The 16,526-nt window shown below is 53.7% G+C and overlaps 1 protein-coding gene across 1 annotated transcript in view; it reads right to left on the reverse strand.

Moving 5' to 3' along the window:
- Positions 1–5,246: 5,246 nt before the first annotated feature.
- LOC135259020 (forkhead box protein O6-like) overlaps positions 5,247–16,526 on the reverse strand; it is a 41,140-nt gene continuing 29,860 nt past the window's right edge. Inside the window, exon 2 of the mRNA XM_064342883.1 lies at positions 5,247–8,245. Coding sequence (XP_064198953.1) covers positions 6,422–8,245 — 1,824 coding nt within the window. The 3' untranslated portion in view covers positions 5,247–6,421. The remainder of the gene's footprint in view (positions 8,246–16,526) is intronic.

A 16,526-nucleotide genomic window follows, 5' to 3' on the forward strand; every position in this document is an offset into this window, starting at 1 on the left:
CACACAAACGTCCTCTTTAAACCAGAGACCCACAAATGTCCTCTTAAACCAGAGACACACAAACGTCCTCTTTAAACCAGAGACACACAAACGTCCTCTTTAAACCAGAGACACACAAACGTCCTCTTTAAACCAGAGACACACAAACGTCCTCTTTAAACCAGAGACACACAAATGTCCTCTTAAACCAGAAACACACAAACGTCCTCTTAAACCAGAGACACACAAACGTCCTCTTTAACCCAAAGACACACAAACGTCCTCTTAAACCAGAAACACACAAACGTCCTCTTAACCAGAGACACACAAACGTCCTCTTAAACCAGAGACACACAAACGTCCTCTTAAACCCAAAGACACACAAACGTCCTCTTTAACCAGAGACACACAAACTCTTTAACCCAAAGACACACAAACGTCCTCTTAAACCCAAAGACACACAAACGTCCTCTTTAACCAGAGACACACAAACTCTTTAACCCAAAGACACACAAACGTCCTCTTAAACCAGAGACACACAAACGTCCTCTTTAACCCAAAGACACACAAACGTCCTCTTTAACCCAAAGACACACAAACGTCCTCTTAAACCAGAGACTTGAATGCGGGCGGGTATTGGGGGGCGCGGTCACAGTTGGGATGCTCAGCCACGCAGACTTCCTGCAAGACCACACATTACAGCCTTATAGATTTAGCCAAAGTGGATTTCAGGCGCAAAGAGGCTGGTCCAGGCCAGACTGCGGGAAAACTCTGGGTATTTTGGGAGCTGAAGGGTTGGCAGCCGTCCCGTATCAGCTGGGACGTCCCGTACTTTCGCCCGTCAGGCCCCGACCTCATGAGCCAGACCAGTAACTGCAGGTCAGCTAAGAGCCTGAAGCCCCGCCCTCTTTTACTGGGAAGTGTCCAATCACAATAGAGCACCCTCCCTTTTTTATTGGGAAGCATCCAATCACATCAGAGGGGCAGGTCTAAAGTGAAGGCGATGAGCTGAACCAGCCAATCAAACCTAAACGATGAATCGCAGGGAGGGAAGTGGTTGAATGCTGAGTGGAGGCGTGCGTCAAATGAGTGACACTTCCATGCACCGCCCCTCTGAGAATCTGACCAATGGCTGCACTGGCACATCCTCAGTGTGCGTATCACTGCTGTCGTAAGCGCCGTCCCCCGACAGGGATGTGAGAGCGTCTTCAGATCAATCGACCTCTGACCCCGGAAACAGACGGAAATTTGAGAGTCTTTCCAGACGATAATTCCACAGGAATCAGTCGAAAGCTGTGGCAGATTAGAGAAGAACCCACGCAGAGAATTATGCCTGACACCATCTCCCCCCGCGAGCTTCTGATCCACACGTACTGCGCGCGTGCGGTAGCTTGGCTATCTCTGCTTGCTGCTCGACAGCGAAAAGAAAGCTCAGTTTAAAAAGACACTTTCTATTGCTGGTAATTAAACAGGAACAGGAACCTCACGGTGTTTCGTGCGCGTGTGGTTTGTGTGTGTTCATGTGCGCGTGTGGACATGCATGCATGCGTGTGTGAGTTAGCGTGTGTGTGTGTGCACATGTATGCATGTGAGTTCAAATGTGTTGGTGTGTGTACTCTCCTCCCTGTTACTATGTTCTTCTCCCCCCTCTGTTCTTCTCCACCCTCTATTACTCTCTCACTCTGTTACTCTCTTTGTCCTTTTCATTTTTATAACTCCACTGTTCTCTATGCCGTTACCATCCCTCCTTTCTGTCTTCTCTTTCTCTCTCCTCTGCTGTTCATCATATTTCTGTAGGCCACTTCTACACTGCCAGCCACATCCTTCCTTTCTCTCTCTCTCTCTCTCTCCCCCTCTCTGTTAGCAGCGTGGTGTTTCTTTTTGGGAGGGGGGTGGGGGGGGGTTGGTCCCTGGGGGGGCACAGTATGGAGCCGCAGTAGCATTCCCCCCCCCTGTGTAAACGGCTCCAATGGGGCTGTAACAGCTGTGACCGTCCGACAGCTTCAGAGGCGATAACAAGGCTTATTAGACACTCTCTTCCTCCCTGCTCTCCCTCTCTCTCTCTCCCTCCCTGCTCTCCCTCTCTCTCTCTCTCCCTCTCTCTCTCCCTCCTCCTCCCCTCCTCTCTCCTCCCCTCTCTCTCCCCTCTCTCTCTCCCCTCCCTCTCTCCTCTCCTCCCTCCCCCTCCTCTCTCTCTCTCCCTCTCTCTCCCTCTCTCTCCTCCCACTCTCTCTCTCTCTCTCCTCCCCACTCTCTCTCTCTCTCCTCCCTGCTCTCCTCTCTCTCTCTCCCTCCCTGCTCTCCCTCTCTCTCCTCCCCTCTCCTCTCTCTCTCCCTCCCACTCTCCTCTCTCTCTCTCTCCCTCCCCACTCTCTCTCTCTCCCTCCCTCCCCACTCTCCCTCTCTCTCTCCCTATCTCTCTCCTCTCCCCTCCCTCCCACTCTCTCCCTCTCTCTCCCCGCTCTCTCATCCTTCCATTTCACTCTCCTCCCTTCTCTCGCTGCTCTTTCCCCTTCCACTCCATTCTCCCTCTCTCCTCCCTTTTCCCTCCATTTCACTCTCCCTCTCTCTGTTTCTCTCTCCCTTCATTTCCCTCTCTCCGTTTATATCTCTCCCACTCCCAGTTCTCCCTCTCCTCCTGTTTCTCTCTCATTCTCTCTCCCCCTCTCCCTCTCTCTCTTTCGCAGTATCACACATACACAGACTCTCTCACATTGGTGGGCCCATCTCTAAAAAGCACATAAAACACATGGTGACACACAAATGTGTTCACGACCACAAACCCACACATACCCCTGAAACACACACACACACACACACGCACATACCCCAGAAACACACACACACACACTCACATACCCCTGAAACACACACACACACACACACACATACCCCTGAAACACACACACCACACACACACACACACACCCACACATACCCCTGAAACACGCACACACACACACACCCACACACCACACATACCCCTGAAACACACACACACACACACACACACATACCCCTGAAACACACACACACACACACACACACCCCTGAAACACACACACACACACATCCACACGCGCGCACACATGCACACACACACACACCAACCCATAAACATGCCGTTTTTTTCGTTCATAAACCTGCATACAAACATACAACTACAAACCCATACACACACATGCGCATGCACACAAACACACACACACACAGTTCCAAACACAAATGTGCAGGAAAGAGCTCTAATCCAGATCTTTTCATTTATTTAACAGTCACCAGATGATGAGATACATTCTCTTAAAAAAAAGGAAATAAAACAATGGAATCAATATTTTTAGTTAAAAACTATTATACAATATTCTCAATATAGATTTTGTACAAAATAAAAGGTCATTAAAACGTAAGAGGAGTGATTCAGTAACAAATATGGAACAGAAAAGAGGGAGGGGCGGAGCTTGGGTACGTGGGGGCGCTACCACACTCAAAAGAGCCCAAAGACTCATCATTTTCATTAATAAATATATCGTCTAATGTATATATTATGTAAATATATTTATGTATTTATATATATGCAGCTCAGCATGTGAATGCCGCGGCTGTGTTCCTTGTGTTTCTCATAACAGATTCTTACGTGTGAGAGGAGCCCGAGGCTGTAAGGACCCAAAGAAGCTGTCCGGCTCTATGCCTGTCTAAAAAGCGAAGGCTGGGCGGGCATCCGCTAAGCCGACCTCGGCGGGTCCTCGGCGTCTTCCGCCGGTTAACGGCGACTAGCCGCCGCGACGCGGCCCGAGGGGTGTGGCGTCTGTAACCATGACGACCCCCGTGACCGGTTTTGGTCCCATTTGAAAAAAAAAAACCACAGCCCAGGCGACGTGTTTCCGTGTGAGTGGAGTGAAGGGTGTGGGGTAGGACGCGGTTAGGGGCAGTGTTGGGTGTGCTTTGGGGGGGTGTGGGGTAGGATGAGGGTAGGGGCAGTGTTGGGGTGCTTGGGGTGTTGGGTGTGCTTGTGTGGGGGGGTGTTGGGGTGGGTGGAGGATGAGGGTAGGGGCAGTGTTGGGTGTGCTTTGGGGGGGTGTGGGGTAGGATGAGGGTAGGGGCAGTGTTGGGTGTGCTTTGGGGGGTGTGGGGTAGGGTGAGGTTAGGGGCAGTGTTGGGTGTGCTTTGGGGGGTGTGGGGTAGGGTGAGGATAGGGGCAGTGTTGGGTGTGCTTTGGGGGGGTGTTGTATTTCTAAGGGTCACACAAGAAAAGAGTGCGGTAGCGAGCACAAATGACACACGTGGTGGGGGGGCGTGGCGGGGGGGGGGTCACAGTCTGAATGCTGAACGTCGATTTTTTTCACTGAGGGGTTAACACACACACACACACACACACGCACACACACACACCCTGCCAAAGTGACCTCCAGTGGAGCAAACTATTCTGATTCATTTATACTTTTTTGTATATTTTTTTTTGTACAATTTTTAATTTTTCTGGAAAAGAACACAACAACGACGACAAGAAGAAAGAACGACAACAAAAAAAAGACAGGCGGGTGGGCAGGGGGTGGGGGAGTGGGGGGGGGGGTGGGGGGGTTGGGGTGGTCACGAAAAAGGCCAACCCTGTCACGTCCAACACGGTCGGCTGATTGTTTCACTTTCTCTACATATTTTAAAACTTTTTTTCATTTTCTTTCAGTGGCTGTGCACAGTGCACCTGGGGAGGCAGTGGTGTGGGGGTCGGATTGGGGGGGCAGTGGTGTGGGGGTCGGGTTGGGGGGGCAGTGGTGTGGGGGTCGGGTTGGGGGGGAACGAAAACGAAACAAACAAAAAAAACACCCGAAGCACCGATGGCAGAGAAGCATTTTGTAGTGGGGTTAGTTATTTTTCTCCTGTGTCCCCGGTACCCTCTCCTTCACCACAGGATGACTGTTCCCCCCCCTTCCCTCTCCCCCCCACCCCACACTCAACACATTCAGTTAGCCAGGCCGAAGAATGGGCAGGGCGGGGTGAGGAAGGGGGGGGGGGGGGAGAGAGTTCTGCTGCATTAAATTTGCAATAATGATGCATCACCACTGCATCACTTTGGAGATTAAAAGCAAGATGCTGAATTTCAATCAAGCCGCCATTGATGGGCCTGGGGAAGAAAGATCGTCTCACTTCACAGCAGGGGGGGGGGGCACGGTGGGGGGGGGAGAGAACTCATCTCCTGGGCTGAGGAAGAAGGCACCCTGCCCCCCCCCCTCATACAAATTAAGCCAGCCCCCCCCCTGTATTTTGAGATGCCCAGACAGGCAACTACACTGACAGATCCACAAACCAGTTTAGTGCTTATTTAAAATTTCTTTTCTTTTTCGGGAAACTCATGTGTCATATAGTCCTGTTCTTTTGTGAGGGGAGAGTCAGAAAGAGAGAAAGATAGAGAGAGGGGGGAAAGAGAAAGGGAGGGAGAGAGAGAGAGGGAGAGTGAAAGTCGGGAAGAGAGTGATAGAGAGAGAGAGAGAGAGCGAGGGAGAGAGAGAGGGAGAGAGAAAGTGGGGAAGAGAGCGATAGAGGGAGCGAGAGAGAGCGTATGCAATCTTTTTTGGTGCCATGTTTTTCGCCGTTGTGGAGACAGGAAGTGTGGTGTTCGGGACAAGCCCCCCCTCTGCGGTGTTCTACGTGTTTAAAGTGCTTGAGCGCATCCGGGGGGGCGGGGGCGGGGGCGGGGGGGTGCGGCTGGACGGTTGCCTGTGGGGGTTCTCGGTACAGTTTGGGAAGGGGTTTTGCGGTAGAGCTAGGGAAGGGGTTTTTAGGTGAAGATTTGGGAAGGGGTTTTTCAGGTGAAGATTTGGGAAGGGGTTTTTAGGTGAAGATTTGGGAAGGGGTTTTTTAGGTGAAGATTTGGGAAGGGGTTTTTTAGGTGAAGATTTGGGATGGGGTTTTTTAGGTGAAGATTTGGGATGGGGTTTTTTAGGTGAAGATTTGGGATGGGGTTTTTCAGGTGAAGATTTGGGAAGGGGTTTTTAGGTGAAGATTTGGGAAGGGGGTTTTTAGGTGAAGATTTGGGAAGGGGTTTTTAGGTGAAGATTTGGGAAGGGGTTTTGTTGCAACATCTGAGATTGTCATCACAGCACGACTGTTCCCACAAACCAAAATAAGACAGCAAAAACCAGGACGGGATGGGGTGGGGGGGGTGGGGGGGGGGAGGAACAACAGACAGATCAGTTGAGGGCATTTTGTTTGGGACTGCGTTTCAGTCCATTTTTTCTCTTTTTTACTCCAGTTTTATCTGAAGATTCGCAGTCAGAAAGCGCAGTGCCGGGAACTGCCAGTTCACCCGGGGGTGGGGCGGAGGGAGGGGGGCACCCCCACCGGCAACAGCTTTCGGGGCTTGTGGGTAATGTCCCCTGCCGCCGCGGGCTGTTTTTCGGGGGTGGGGGGGGGTTGGTTGGGCGGGGCACGGGCGAGGGAGGAGGGGTCTTCACCCCGGAACCCAGCTCTGGTTGTTGTGGGTCTGCTGGGGGCCGGTCAGCCCGCCCATCCCCATGCCCACCCCCACGCCCATCCCCACCCCCATGCCCACCCCCATGCCCATGCCCACCCCCTGGGACAGGGAGCAGTCGAAGTTGAAGTCCATCATCTCGTCCGCGTCCATGAAGTCGTTGAGCAGGATGGACTCCACGTCGCAGTCCAGGCTTCCGTGGAAGATGTCCAGGTCCAGGTCGGCGGGCAGCCGCTCGTGGGGGTGGTGCGGGTGGGGGTGGTACGGGTGGTGGTAACCGTGGTAACCGCCCGCCCCGCCCCCGCCCCCGCCGGGGGGGTGGTGGTGGTGGTGGTAGAGGCCGAGCCGGCCGTCGGCCATGTCCTGGTGGTGGTGGTGACCGTGGACACTGTGGTACGGCGGCTGGTGGCGGGGGTGGGGGGCAGTTGCCAGGTGACAGGAGTCCTGGGGGGCCCCCAGCATGCCGGCCGGGTTGGGGGGCAGGGCGGTGGAGGCGGGCAGGTGGGCGTGGGCGTGGGAGGGGGTGCTGTACAGGTCGGGAGGGGCCTTGAGGCCGTAGGGCTGCTGCTGCAAGAGACCCCCCCCCACCCTGGGGGCAGGGGGCTGTTGCCGGGGACGACCACCGTGCAAGTGGGCGTGGTTCTGGCTGGGGTTGGGGTTGTGGTTGTGAGGGTGGTTGTGGTTGTGGGCGGGGTTGTGATTGTGGTTGTGGGTGGGGTTGTGATTGTGGGCGGGGTTATGGTTGTGGGCTGGATTGTGGTTGTGGGCGGGGTTATGGTTGTGGGCTGGGTTGTGGTTGTGGGCGGGGTTATGGTTGTGGGTTGGATTGTGGTTGTGGGCGGGGTTATGGTTGTGGGTGGGGTTGTGGTTGTGGGCGGGGTTGTGGTGGTGACCAGGGTGATGGTTGTGGGTGTGGCTATGATTATGTGACCCCACCCCATTGCTGGATGTGGGCGGGGCCATCATGCCTCTTGGCTCCGCCCCCTCGGGCCGCATCATCATGTCCTTGGGGCAGTACTGGGGGGCGGTGAGCAGGTTCTGCAGGGCGTTCCCGCCCCCGTACCCCCGCAGGGACCCCTGGAAGCTGGCCGGCTTGTTCTCCTGGATGGTCTGCATGGGGGAGTGGTGCCGCAGCATGCCGAGGGCGGGCTGGCCGTACACCGCCCCGCCCCCGGCCCCGCCCGCCGGGCCGTAGCGGAAGGCGGGGCGCTTGTGGCGGGCGGGCTGGCGGTAGCCGTCGTCCAGGAGACGGTCCTCCAGGCTGATGGCGCCGGCGAGGTCGGTGAGCTGCGGCAGCTCCACGGCGGGGCAGCCCAGCGCGGGCGAGCGGGCGCTGGAGGGGCTGGGGTACAGCCGCGGGGAGGCGGAGCAGGACACGCCCCCCTCCTCCTCCCCCTCCTCCAGCTCCGCCTCCGCCAGGATGGGGGAGAGCCGGCCGCTCAGCGTGGAGGTGGACGAGCTGCCCCGGGAGTGCAGGTCCGTCCAGGCGTCGAACTCCTCCGCCCCGCCCCCGCCCCCGCCCCCCACCGCCGCCCCGCCCTTCCCCGCGGGGCTGCCCTGCTCCGGAGAGCCCTGCAGCCCCGCCCCCAGCCCCGCCCGGCCCGCCGCCACCTTTTTGCGGCTGATTCGCCCTTTGCTCTTCAGGTACTTGGCGCTGTTGTCCATGGAGACGGCCCGGCGGCGCGGCGCCTTGCCCGCCTTGCCCCCCTCCGGGTTCAGCATCCACCAGGAGCTCTTCCCCGTGCCCTCGTTCTGCACGCGAATGAAACGAGTGTGCAGGGACAGGTTGTGCCGGATGGAGTTCTGCGATGGAGAGAGGGAGGGAGGGAGGGAGGGAGGGAGAGGGGGGGAGAGGGGGGGGAGAGAGGGGGAGGGGGAGAGGGAGGGAGGGAGAGAGAGAGAGAGGGAGAGAGAAACAGAGTGGGAGAGGCTACATTAGAGAAGTAATAATAATTATAATTATTATTATTATTGTTATTATTAATATAATACACAAGATAAGTACATGATAATGCAATTTTATTTATTGTGCTTTTCAGAGACAGTGTTATAATTTAGCACAGATGACAAGAGACACCATGCGAGTGTCAGGATTGGCCCTTAAATTCATTCACAGCTCCAGTCAATTCAGGCAAACCAACCGGAATTCACTTCAGCGATAGTAAAAAAAAGGGAAAAGAGGGCTGTAATAGTCCAGGAGGAATCTGAGGATTCGTGAAGCGAATTTCAATGAATTTTCCTGAATTGGCTGAAATTGAAATGTCGAAATCGGACCCGACCTCCCCAGCTCTGGGGGGGTGGAGGGGGCGGTTAGTGGCATGCGCGTTGGGTGTGATTGGCAGCGTCTCGGGGGTGGGGGGTGTTGAAGGAAACGCTGGGCGGGGAGCAGGTTGGGGGGGTGGCGGGGGGGGGAGAGATGGATGCTGAAAGCTCACTCCAACCTCTGCCGAAGGTTAAGGAATGATTCAGTGATTCACGTCTGGCGGACGTCTTGGCAGACAGACTCCGCTATTGATTTGTTAGGAGAGCTCTTTAAATACTGAACCCGGGCAGCCAGCCAGATTTACTTCAGGAATATGAAAGTAAATTACAAAAATAAAACTTTTTTTTTTTTTTTTTGTTTTTTTAAAAAAGGAAGACAGCAGAGAAGAGAAGAGGGAAGAGGCACTCAAAGGACTGCCGGATGAAGGAATGTGATTGGAGGACAAATCTAGATCTGTACCAATCCAGCTCAGCCTCCAGCTCAGCACAGACCCTGGAACTGGTTTTAACTGGATTGGCTGGTTGGGGGGGGTACCGTTCTGACTGGACTCACTATGCCACATTTATTTAGCAGACACTCTTATCCAGAGCGATTTATGATGTGATGGGGACACTGTGTTATACGAGGTGCCATCCTTCAGAAGAGCCATTAAACTCATTAAACAAATTCCCACAAAACCGGCTCTCGATATCTGGCCACCTGATCATCATTCTCTCCATCTGATTGGCTAATCATCCCCTACATCTGATTGGCTACACATTCCCTGGCCACACCGATTCCCCAGAGAACTGTGAAAGAGAACTGAGCTCTCAGGTGCCGTACCTGATTAGATAACAGTTTAAAAATAAGTAAAAAACAAAGTGCCTCCACCTGAGCCCAGGGTAAGAACACTCCCAGACCGGAGAGAACACACCTATAACATCAATTAAGCACTAATGCAGGTACCCATGGCAACCTAGAACAGTGGCACAAACATCCCAAATACACGGTAACACAGGAGGCAGCACTAACGCCATAACGATCACCAAATTCATCAGCACAGCCGGTGATAAGAGGAGCCGATAGGCTGACTGAAGAGGTGGGTCTTTAGTCTAAATCACGACAGCCAATGACTCCGCTGTCCTGACCACTGTGGGCAGTTTATTCCACCACAGGGGGGCGCCAGTACAGACAGGCATGGTGACTGGGAGGGCAGGGGTGAGACAGACACCCCAAGGACTAGGAAGGGACAGATCTGGTTGGTACAAACTGGACCCCATCCTTATTTAGCTGTGCTTATTTAGCTCCTGGGTGGGAGTGGAAATGTGTGTGTGTGTGTGAGCGTGTGTGTGTTTGAGAGTGTGCGTATGCGTGTGTGTGGGTGTGTGTGTGAGAGAGAGTGTGTGTATGCGTGTGAGTGTGTGTGTGAGTGTGAGAGAGAGTGTGTGTATGCGTGTGAGTGTGTGTGTGAGTGTGTGTGTGTGTGTGAGAGAGAGTGTGTGTATGCGTGTGAGTGTGTGTGTGTGTGCGTGTGTGTGTGAGAGAGAGTGTGTGGATGCGTGTGAGTGGTGTGTGTGTGTGTGGTGGAGAGTGGTGTTGTGTTGGTGTGAGTGTGTGTGTGTGGTGTGTGTGTGGTGTGTTGTGTGTGGTGTGGGTGAGTGTGTGGTGTGTGTGTGTGTGTGTGGGTGTGTGTGTGTGTGTGTGTGTGGTGAGAGTGTGTGTGTGGTGTGTGTGTGTGTGAGGTGTGTGGTGTGTGTGTGTGTGTGTGAGAGTGTGTGGTGTGGTGTGTGTGTGTGTGAGAGGTTATCGGTGTGTGTGTGTGTGTGGTGTGTGTTGTGAGTGTGTGTGAGGTGTGAGTGTGTGTGTGGGGTAGGTGTGGTCTTGATGACGAGCGCGTGTGTGGACGTCGTATCCAGAGCGTGGCTCCATACCTGCACATTAGCTCACAGCAACAGCACAGTTCTCAGAGACAGACGCTCTTCATCCCAACGGTCACATGAAGCTGCCACATAAGCTGAGACACAGAGCCATCACAGCATCAACTGAGTACACAGCCTTCAGCCTCAAACTGAGGACACAGAGCCTTCAGCCGTCAACTGAGTACACAGGCCTTCAGCCTCAAACTGAGTACACAGGCCTTCAGCCTCAAACTGAGTACACAGCCTTCAGCCTCAAACTGAGGACACAGAGCCTTCAGCCTCAAACTGAGTACACAGGGCCTTCAGCCTCAAACTGAGGACACAGAGCCTTCAGCCTCAAACTGAGTACACAGAGCCTTCAGCCTCAAACTGAGTACACAGAGCCTTCAGCCTCAAACTGAGTACACAGCCTTCAGCCTCAAACTGAGGCCACACAGCCTTCAGCCTCAAACTGAGTACACAGGGCCTTCAGCCTCAAACTGAGTACACAGCCTTCAGCCTCAAACTGAGTACACAGGGCCTTCAGCCTCAAACTGAGGCCACACAGCCTTCAGCCTCAAACTGAGTACACAGGGCCTTCAGCCTCAAACTGAGTACACAGCCTTCAGCCTCAAACTGAGGACACAAGCCTTCAGCCTCAAACTGAGTACACAGAGCCTTCAGCCTCAAACTGAGTACACAGAGCCTTCAGCCTCAAACTGAGTACACAGAGCCTTCAGCCTCAAACTGAGTACACAGAGCCTTCAGCCTCAAACTGAGTACACAGCCTTCAGCCTCAAACTGAGGACACAGCCTTCAGCCTCAAACTGAGTACACAGAGCCATCACCAGCAAACTGAGTACACAGCCTTCAGCCTCAAACTGAGGACACAGAGCCATCGCCAGCAAACTGAGTACACAGAGCCTTCAGCCTCAAACTGAGTACACAGAGCCTTCAGCCTCAAACTGAGTACACAGAGCCTTCAGCCTCAAACTGAGGACACAGAGCCTTCAGCCTCAAACTGAGTACACAGAGCCTTCAGCCTCAAACTGAGTACACAGAGCCTTCAGCCTCAAACTGAGTACACAGAGCCTTCAGCCTCAAACTGAGTACACAGGGCCATCAGCCTCAAACTGAGTACACAGGGCCTTCAGCCTCAAACTGAGTACACAGAGCCTTCAGCCTCAAACTGAGGACACAGCCTTCAGCCTAAAACTGAGGACACAGCCTTCAGCCTCAAACTGAGGACACAGAGCCTTCAGCTGCAAACGGCTCTGAGAGTCCGTAGCGAGGTTTACCTGGTGGCCACACCCCCTCTCTTTATGTCCTGCCCCCCCACCCCCGACTCCTCCTAAACCCCCTCTTCCCCAAATCCTCCCCCCCCCCCCCATTATTGCCAGTCTAACAAAAACATAAGCCATTTGAGTCACTCCAGATAAAAGCATCCACTAAATGTGGAAAAGAAATGCAATTATACTTACATTTGGGCATTTAGCAGACGTTCTGATCCAAAGCAAAGCTCACATTTTATAATTGCAATGCATTAATACAGCCGAATACTGAAGCAGTTCGGGCTACGTAGCTTTACCAAGGGGTACAATGGCTGTGCCTCCATCTGGGAATCGAACCTGCAACATTGAGTTGCACACCCTGATTTCACACCATGACATGATGCTGTCTCTCTCTTCCTCTCTCTCCTCTCTTCATTTTATTCTCTCTGACACTTTCAGTCTCTCCATCTCTTGGCCTATCATCCCCCCTCACATCACTGCCTGCACTCCTTTATTTAATCTATCACTCACTCATTCGCAAGATCACTTTTTCATTCACACACTCATTCATGAAATCAGTCACTGTCTCACACATCCGCCAAATGTAATGACATCATATTCACATTAAAGAGATAATGGATAACAATGTGTATGTGTGTGTGTGTGTGTGTGTGTGTGTGTGTGCGCATGTGTGTGCCAGTGGTCTACAGCTCCATTGTACAGTTGGACTCAAAAAGGACCAATACAGGAAAGGCCAGTAAATTAGCTTCCCACCAAAACATCACAGTCACACACACACAACAAGCAGTACACACAACATGCAGTACACACACAACACGCAGTACATACACATTACATTACATTACATTACAGGCATTTAGCAGACGCTCTTATCCAGAGCGACTTACACAACTTTTACATAGCATTTTACATTGTATCCATTTATACAGCTGGATATATACTGAAGCAATGCAGGTTAAGTACCTTGCTCAAGGGTACAACGGCAGTGTCCTTACCCGGGAATCGAACCTGCGACCTTTCGGTTACAAGCGCAGTTCCTTACCCACTGTGCCACACTCCGTCCCACACAACACACAGTACACACAAAACATGCAGTACACACAACATGCAGTACACACAAAACATGCAGTACACACAACATGCAGTACACACACAACACGCAGTACATACACAACATGCAGTCACACAAAATACGCAGTACACACAGATCATGTAGTACATGCAAAACACACAATACACACAAAATGTAGTCACACAAAACACACAGTACACATAGATCATGCAGTACACGCAAAGCAGTTTCTGGGGGGAGGGGTACTCCCAGGATACACAGATGCAGCCTGCATTGATGCTCTCCAGCCCCCAGCCCATCCCCCCATCTTCCTATTAGCAAAAATACGCAAAAAGGCCCCAAAATGGAGAGCCGTAAGCCTGGGCGCCAGGCAACCCCATCACCACGGAGAACCCCAGCTGTGAGTAACCATGGCGACAGGGTAAACGGGATGGAAGAATAAAACCAAGGTGTGTGTGCTAGTGAGAGTGAGTACGTGTGTGTGTGTGTGTGTGTGTGTGTATGTGCGTGTATCTGTGTGTGTGTGTGTGTGTGTATGTGCGTGTATCTGTATGTGTGTGTGTGTGTGTATCTGTATGTGTGTGTGTGTGTGTGTAAGTGAATGTGGGTGCGTTTGTGTGTGTTCAAGTGAGTGAGTGAGTGTGTGTGAGTGTATATATGTATCTGTAGGTGTGTGTGTAAGTGAATGTGTGTGTGTGTGTGTGTGTGTGTGTGTGTGTGTGTCTACGTGTGAGTGTGTGTGCGAGAGGTGCAGGGTTGTGTAGCTGCACCCCAACCGCACTGTACCACCAAACACCCCAACAGCGCTGTACCACCAAACACCCCAACAGCGCTGTACCACCAAACACCCCAACCGCACTGTACCACCAAACACCCCAACAGCGCTGTACCACCAAACACCCCAACCGCACTGTACCACCAAACACCCCAACCGCACTGTGAACCCAAACACCCCAAACCCTAAACACCCCAACAGCACTGTACCACCAAACACCCCAACAGCACTGTACCACCAAACACCCCAACCGCACTGTACCACCAAACACCCCAACAGCGCTGTACCACCAAACACCCCAACCGCACTGTGAACCCAAACACCCCAACAGCGCTGTACCACCAAACACCCCAACAGCGCTGTACCACCAAACACCCCAACAGCGCTGTACCACCAAACACCCCAACCGCACTGTGAACCCAAACACCCCAACCGCACTGTGAACCCAAACACCCCAACCGCACTGTACCACCAAACACCCCAACCGCACTGTACCACCAAACACCCCAACCGCACTGTACCACCAAACACCCCAACCGCACTGTACCACCAAACACCCCAACAGCACTGTACCACCAAACACCCCAACCGCACTGTACCACCAAACACCCCAACAGCACTGTACCACCAAACACCCCAACCGCACTGTGAACCTAAACACACCAAACACTAAACATGCCAACCACACAGTACCACCAAACACACCAACTACCGAATGCACCAGCCGCACTTTAGCACAAAACACACCTACTGCCAAACACCCCAACCCGACTGTACCACCAGCCATGCCAACCACACACTGTACCATAATGTATCTCTCCACACCAATGAGCTACCTGCCCCTCCATAAGTCTGCTCACCCAAATGTAATGATTCCAGCCAAACACAGCCAGCCCTGCACCCTTCCTTCATCCAATCACAGCCAGCCCTCCACCCTTCATTCAGCCAATCACAGCCACCCTGCACCCTTCCTTCAGCCAATCACAGCCAGCCCCACACCCTTCCTTCAGCCAATCACAGTCAGCCCCACATTCTTCCTTCAGCAAATCACAGCCAGCCCTGCTCTATTCCTTCAGCCCCTCCCTCCAGTACAGTCTGTCCCAGCGTCTGAGAGTCTCTGTTAGTTCTCCTCTCGGTTCCCACGGCAAAGCGGACCAGAGAGGCTTTACCGCCAACGCCCATCCCCACCCCGGGGCCTCCACCCCGCACACCCCCCCCCAGCACCCATCCCCACCCCGGGTGTGTGTGTGTGTGTGTGTGTGTGTGTGTGGTGGTGTGTGTGTGTGGTGTGTGTTGTGTGTGTGTGTGTGTGAGTGTGTGAGTGTGTGTGTGTGTGTGTGACTGTGTGTGTGTGTGTGTTGTGTGTGTGGTGTGTGTGTGTGTGTGGATGTGTGTGTGTGTGTGTGTGTGTGTGTGTGTGTGTGTGTGTGAGTGTGTGTGTGTGTGTGAGTGTGTGTCAGTCCTGCTTTAAACACAGGGTGTCATACTATCCCCAGCATGTCCCCTTCAGGGATATAAATAGTTTTTTGTTTTTTTTGCCTGTTCAGGTCTGCATCATCGTCCCAACCTCCCCCCCCCCCCCCCCCACCCCCACCCCGTCTCGCCTGTCTGAGGCAGCGGCGTTGTGGGTAACGCTTCACCTCCTGGCCCCCCTAACACCCCCAGAACCTGGCAATCACACTTAATCCCACTCCATCCCGCGTAATCCCAGACAATCCCGGCTAATCCCGGTTAACTCCACGGCCCCCCAGCTGGGTGGATCCCAAACTGCTCTGTCCGGGCGGGGCGGAGTTCTTGGGATGGGTCCGGGTTTGGGTTTGGGGCAGTTGTGACTCCGTGGTGGGTAGGGTGGGGAGAGGCAAGGGTGCATCATTTTTGACAGACCAGGTGCTTATGTTGGGGGAGGGGGGGAGGGCGGGGCAGGAGGTGGACAAGATTCTGCTTTTTCACTGGCGTTATGAACAGTCACTCTCCCGGATGTAACATCCCACGTGCACTATGCCACGTCTCCAGGAGATTGCAGGTTCAAATCCTGACAGCTGCTATACTGGCTCAGCAACAGGCTCTATGTTACACCCAACCCCCCCACCCCCCCACACACACACACACCCCCCGTCTCCCGACCCGCCACCCCCTCACCCGCTCCTGAGATTCCGTTAATGAGCTGAGACAATGGCTGCTTGTGTTGGAACGTCGGGGCAGACCCCCCCCCCACTAGAGCGCGTAAAATCAGGCGCTCAAACACCCGCTACATTTATTATCATCCCAAATCACCGGCCCCGCCCACACACAAAGGGTTCTGAAAGAGATACAACAGCCCGGCGGCCGCAGGAGCACCAGACCAATCAGCTCCTGATTCTGCAGGCCCAGCCAATCAGCTCCTGATTCTGCAGGCCCAGCCAATCAGCTCCCGATTCTGCAGGCCTAGCCAATCAGCTCCCGATTCTGCATTAGCAGCTTTCCTGAGGTCCTGACACCAGGGAGAGCGCTTTCGGGTGAGCCCCGTCCTAAGTGCCCTCCCTCTGGAGGTAAAGCGATTAGGACCTCTCTAACCCCCCCCCTCTCTAACCACCCGCCCCCCCCCGCCCCCCGCCCACGCCGCTCCGCCGCTAAAGCCGCTTTATCGCCCTGGAAACGCACGTTCCCGACGGGGGAGGGGCCGCATCTCGGCCTTCTGTCCTCTGATTGGTTCATTTAGGATTTGAAAGAGGCAAACTTCTGTGTGTCATTTTGTGACACTCACACACACATGTTCGCACACACAGGAGACGTACGCACACACACACACAAATATGCACACACAGT

This window comes from Anguilla rostrata, chromosome 1, assembly GCF_018555375.3.
Source record: "Anguilla rostrata isolate EN2019 chromosome 1, ASM1855537v3, whole genome shotgun sequence".
In the NCBI taxonomy this organism is placed as follows: Eukaryota; Metazoa; Chordata; class Actinopteri; order Anguilliformes; family Anguillidae; genus Anguilla; species Anguilla rostrata.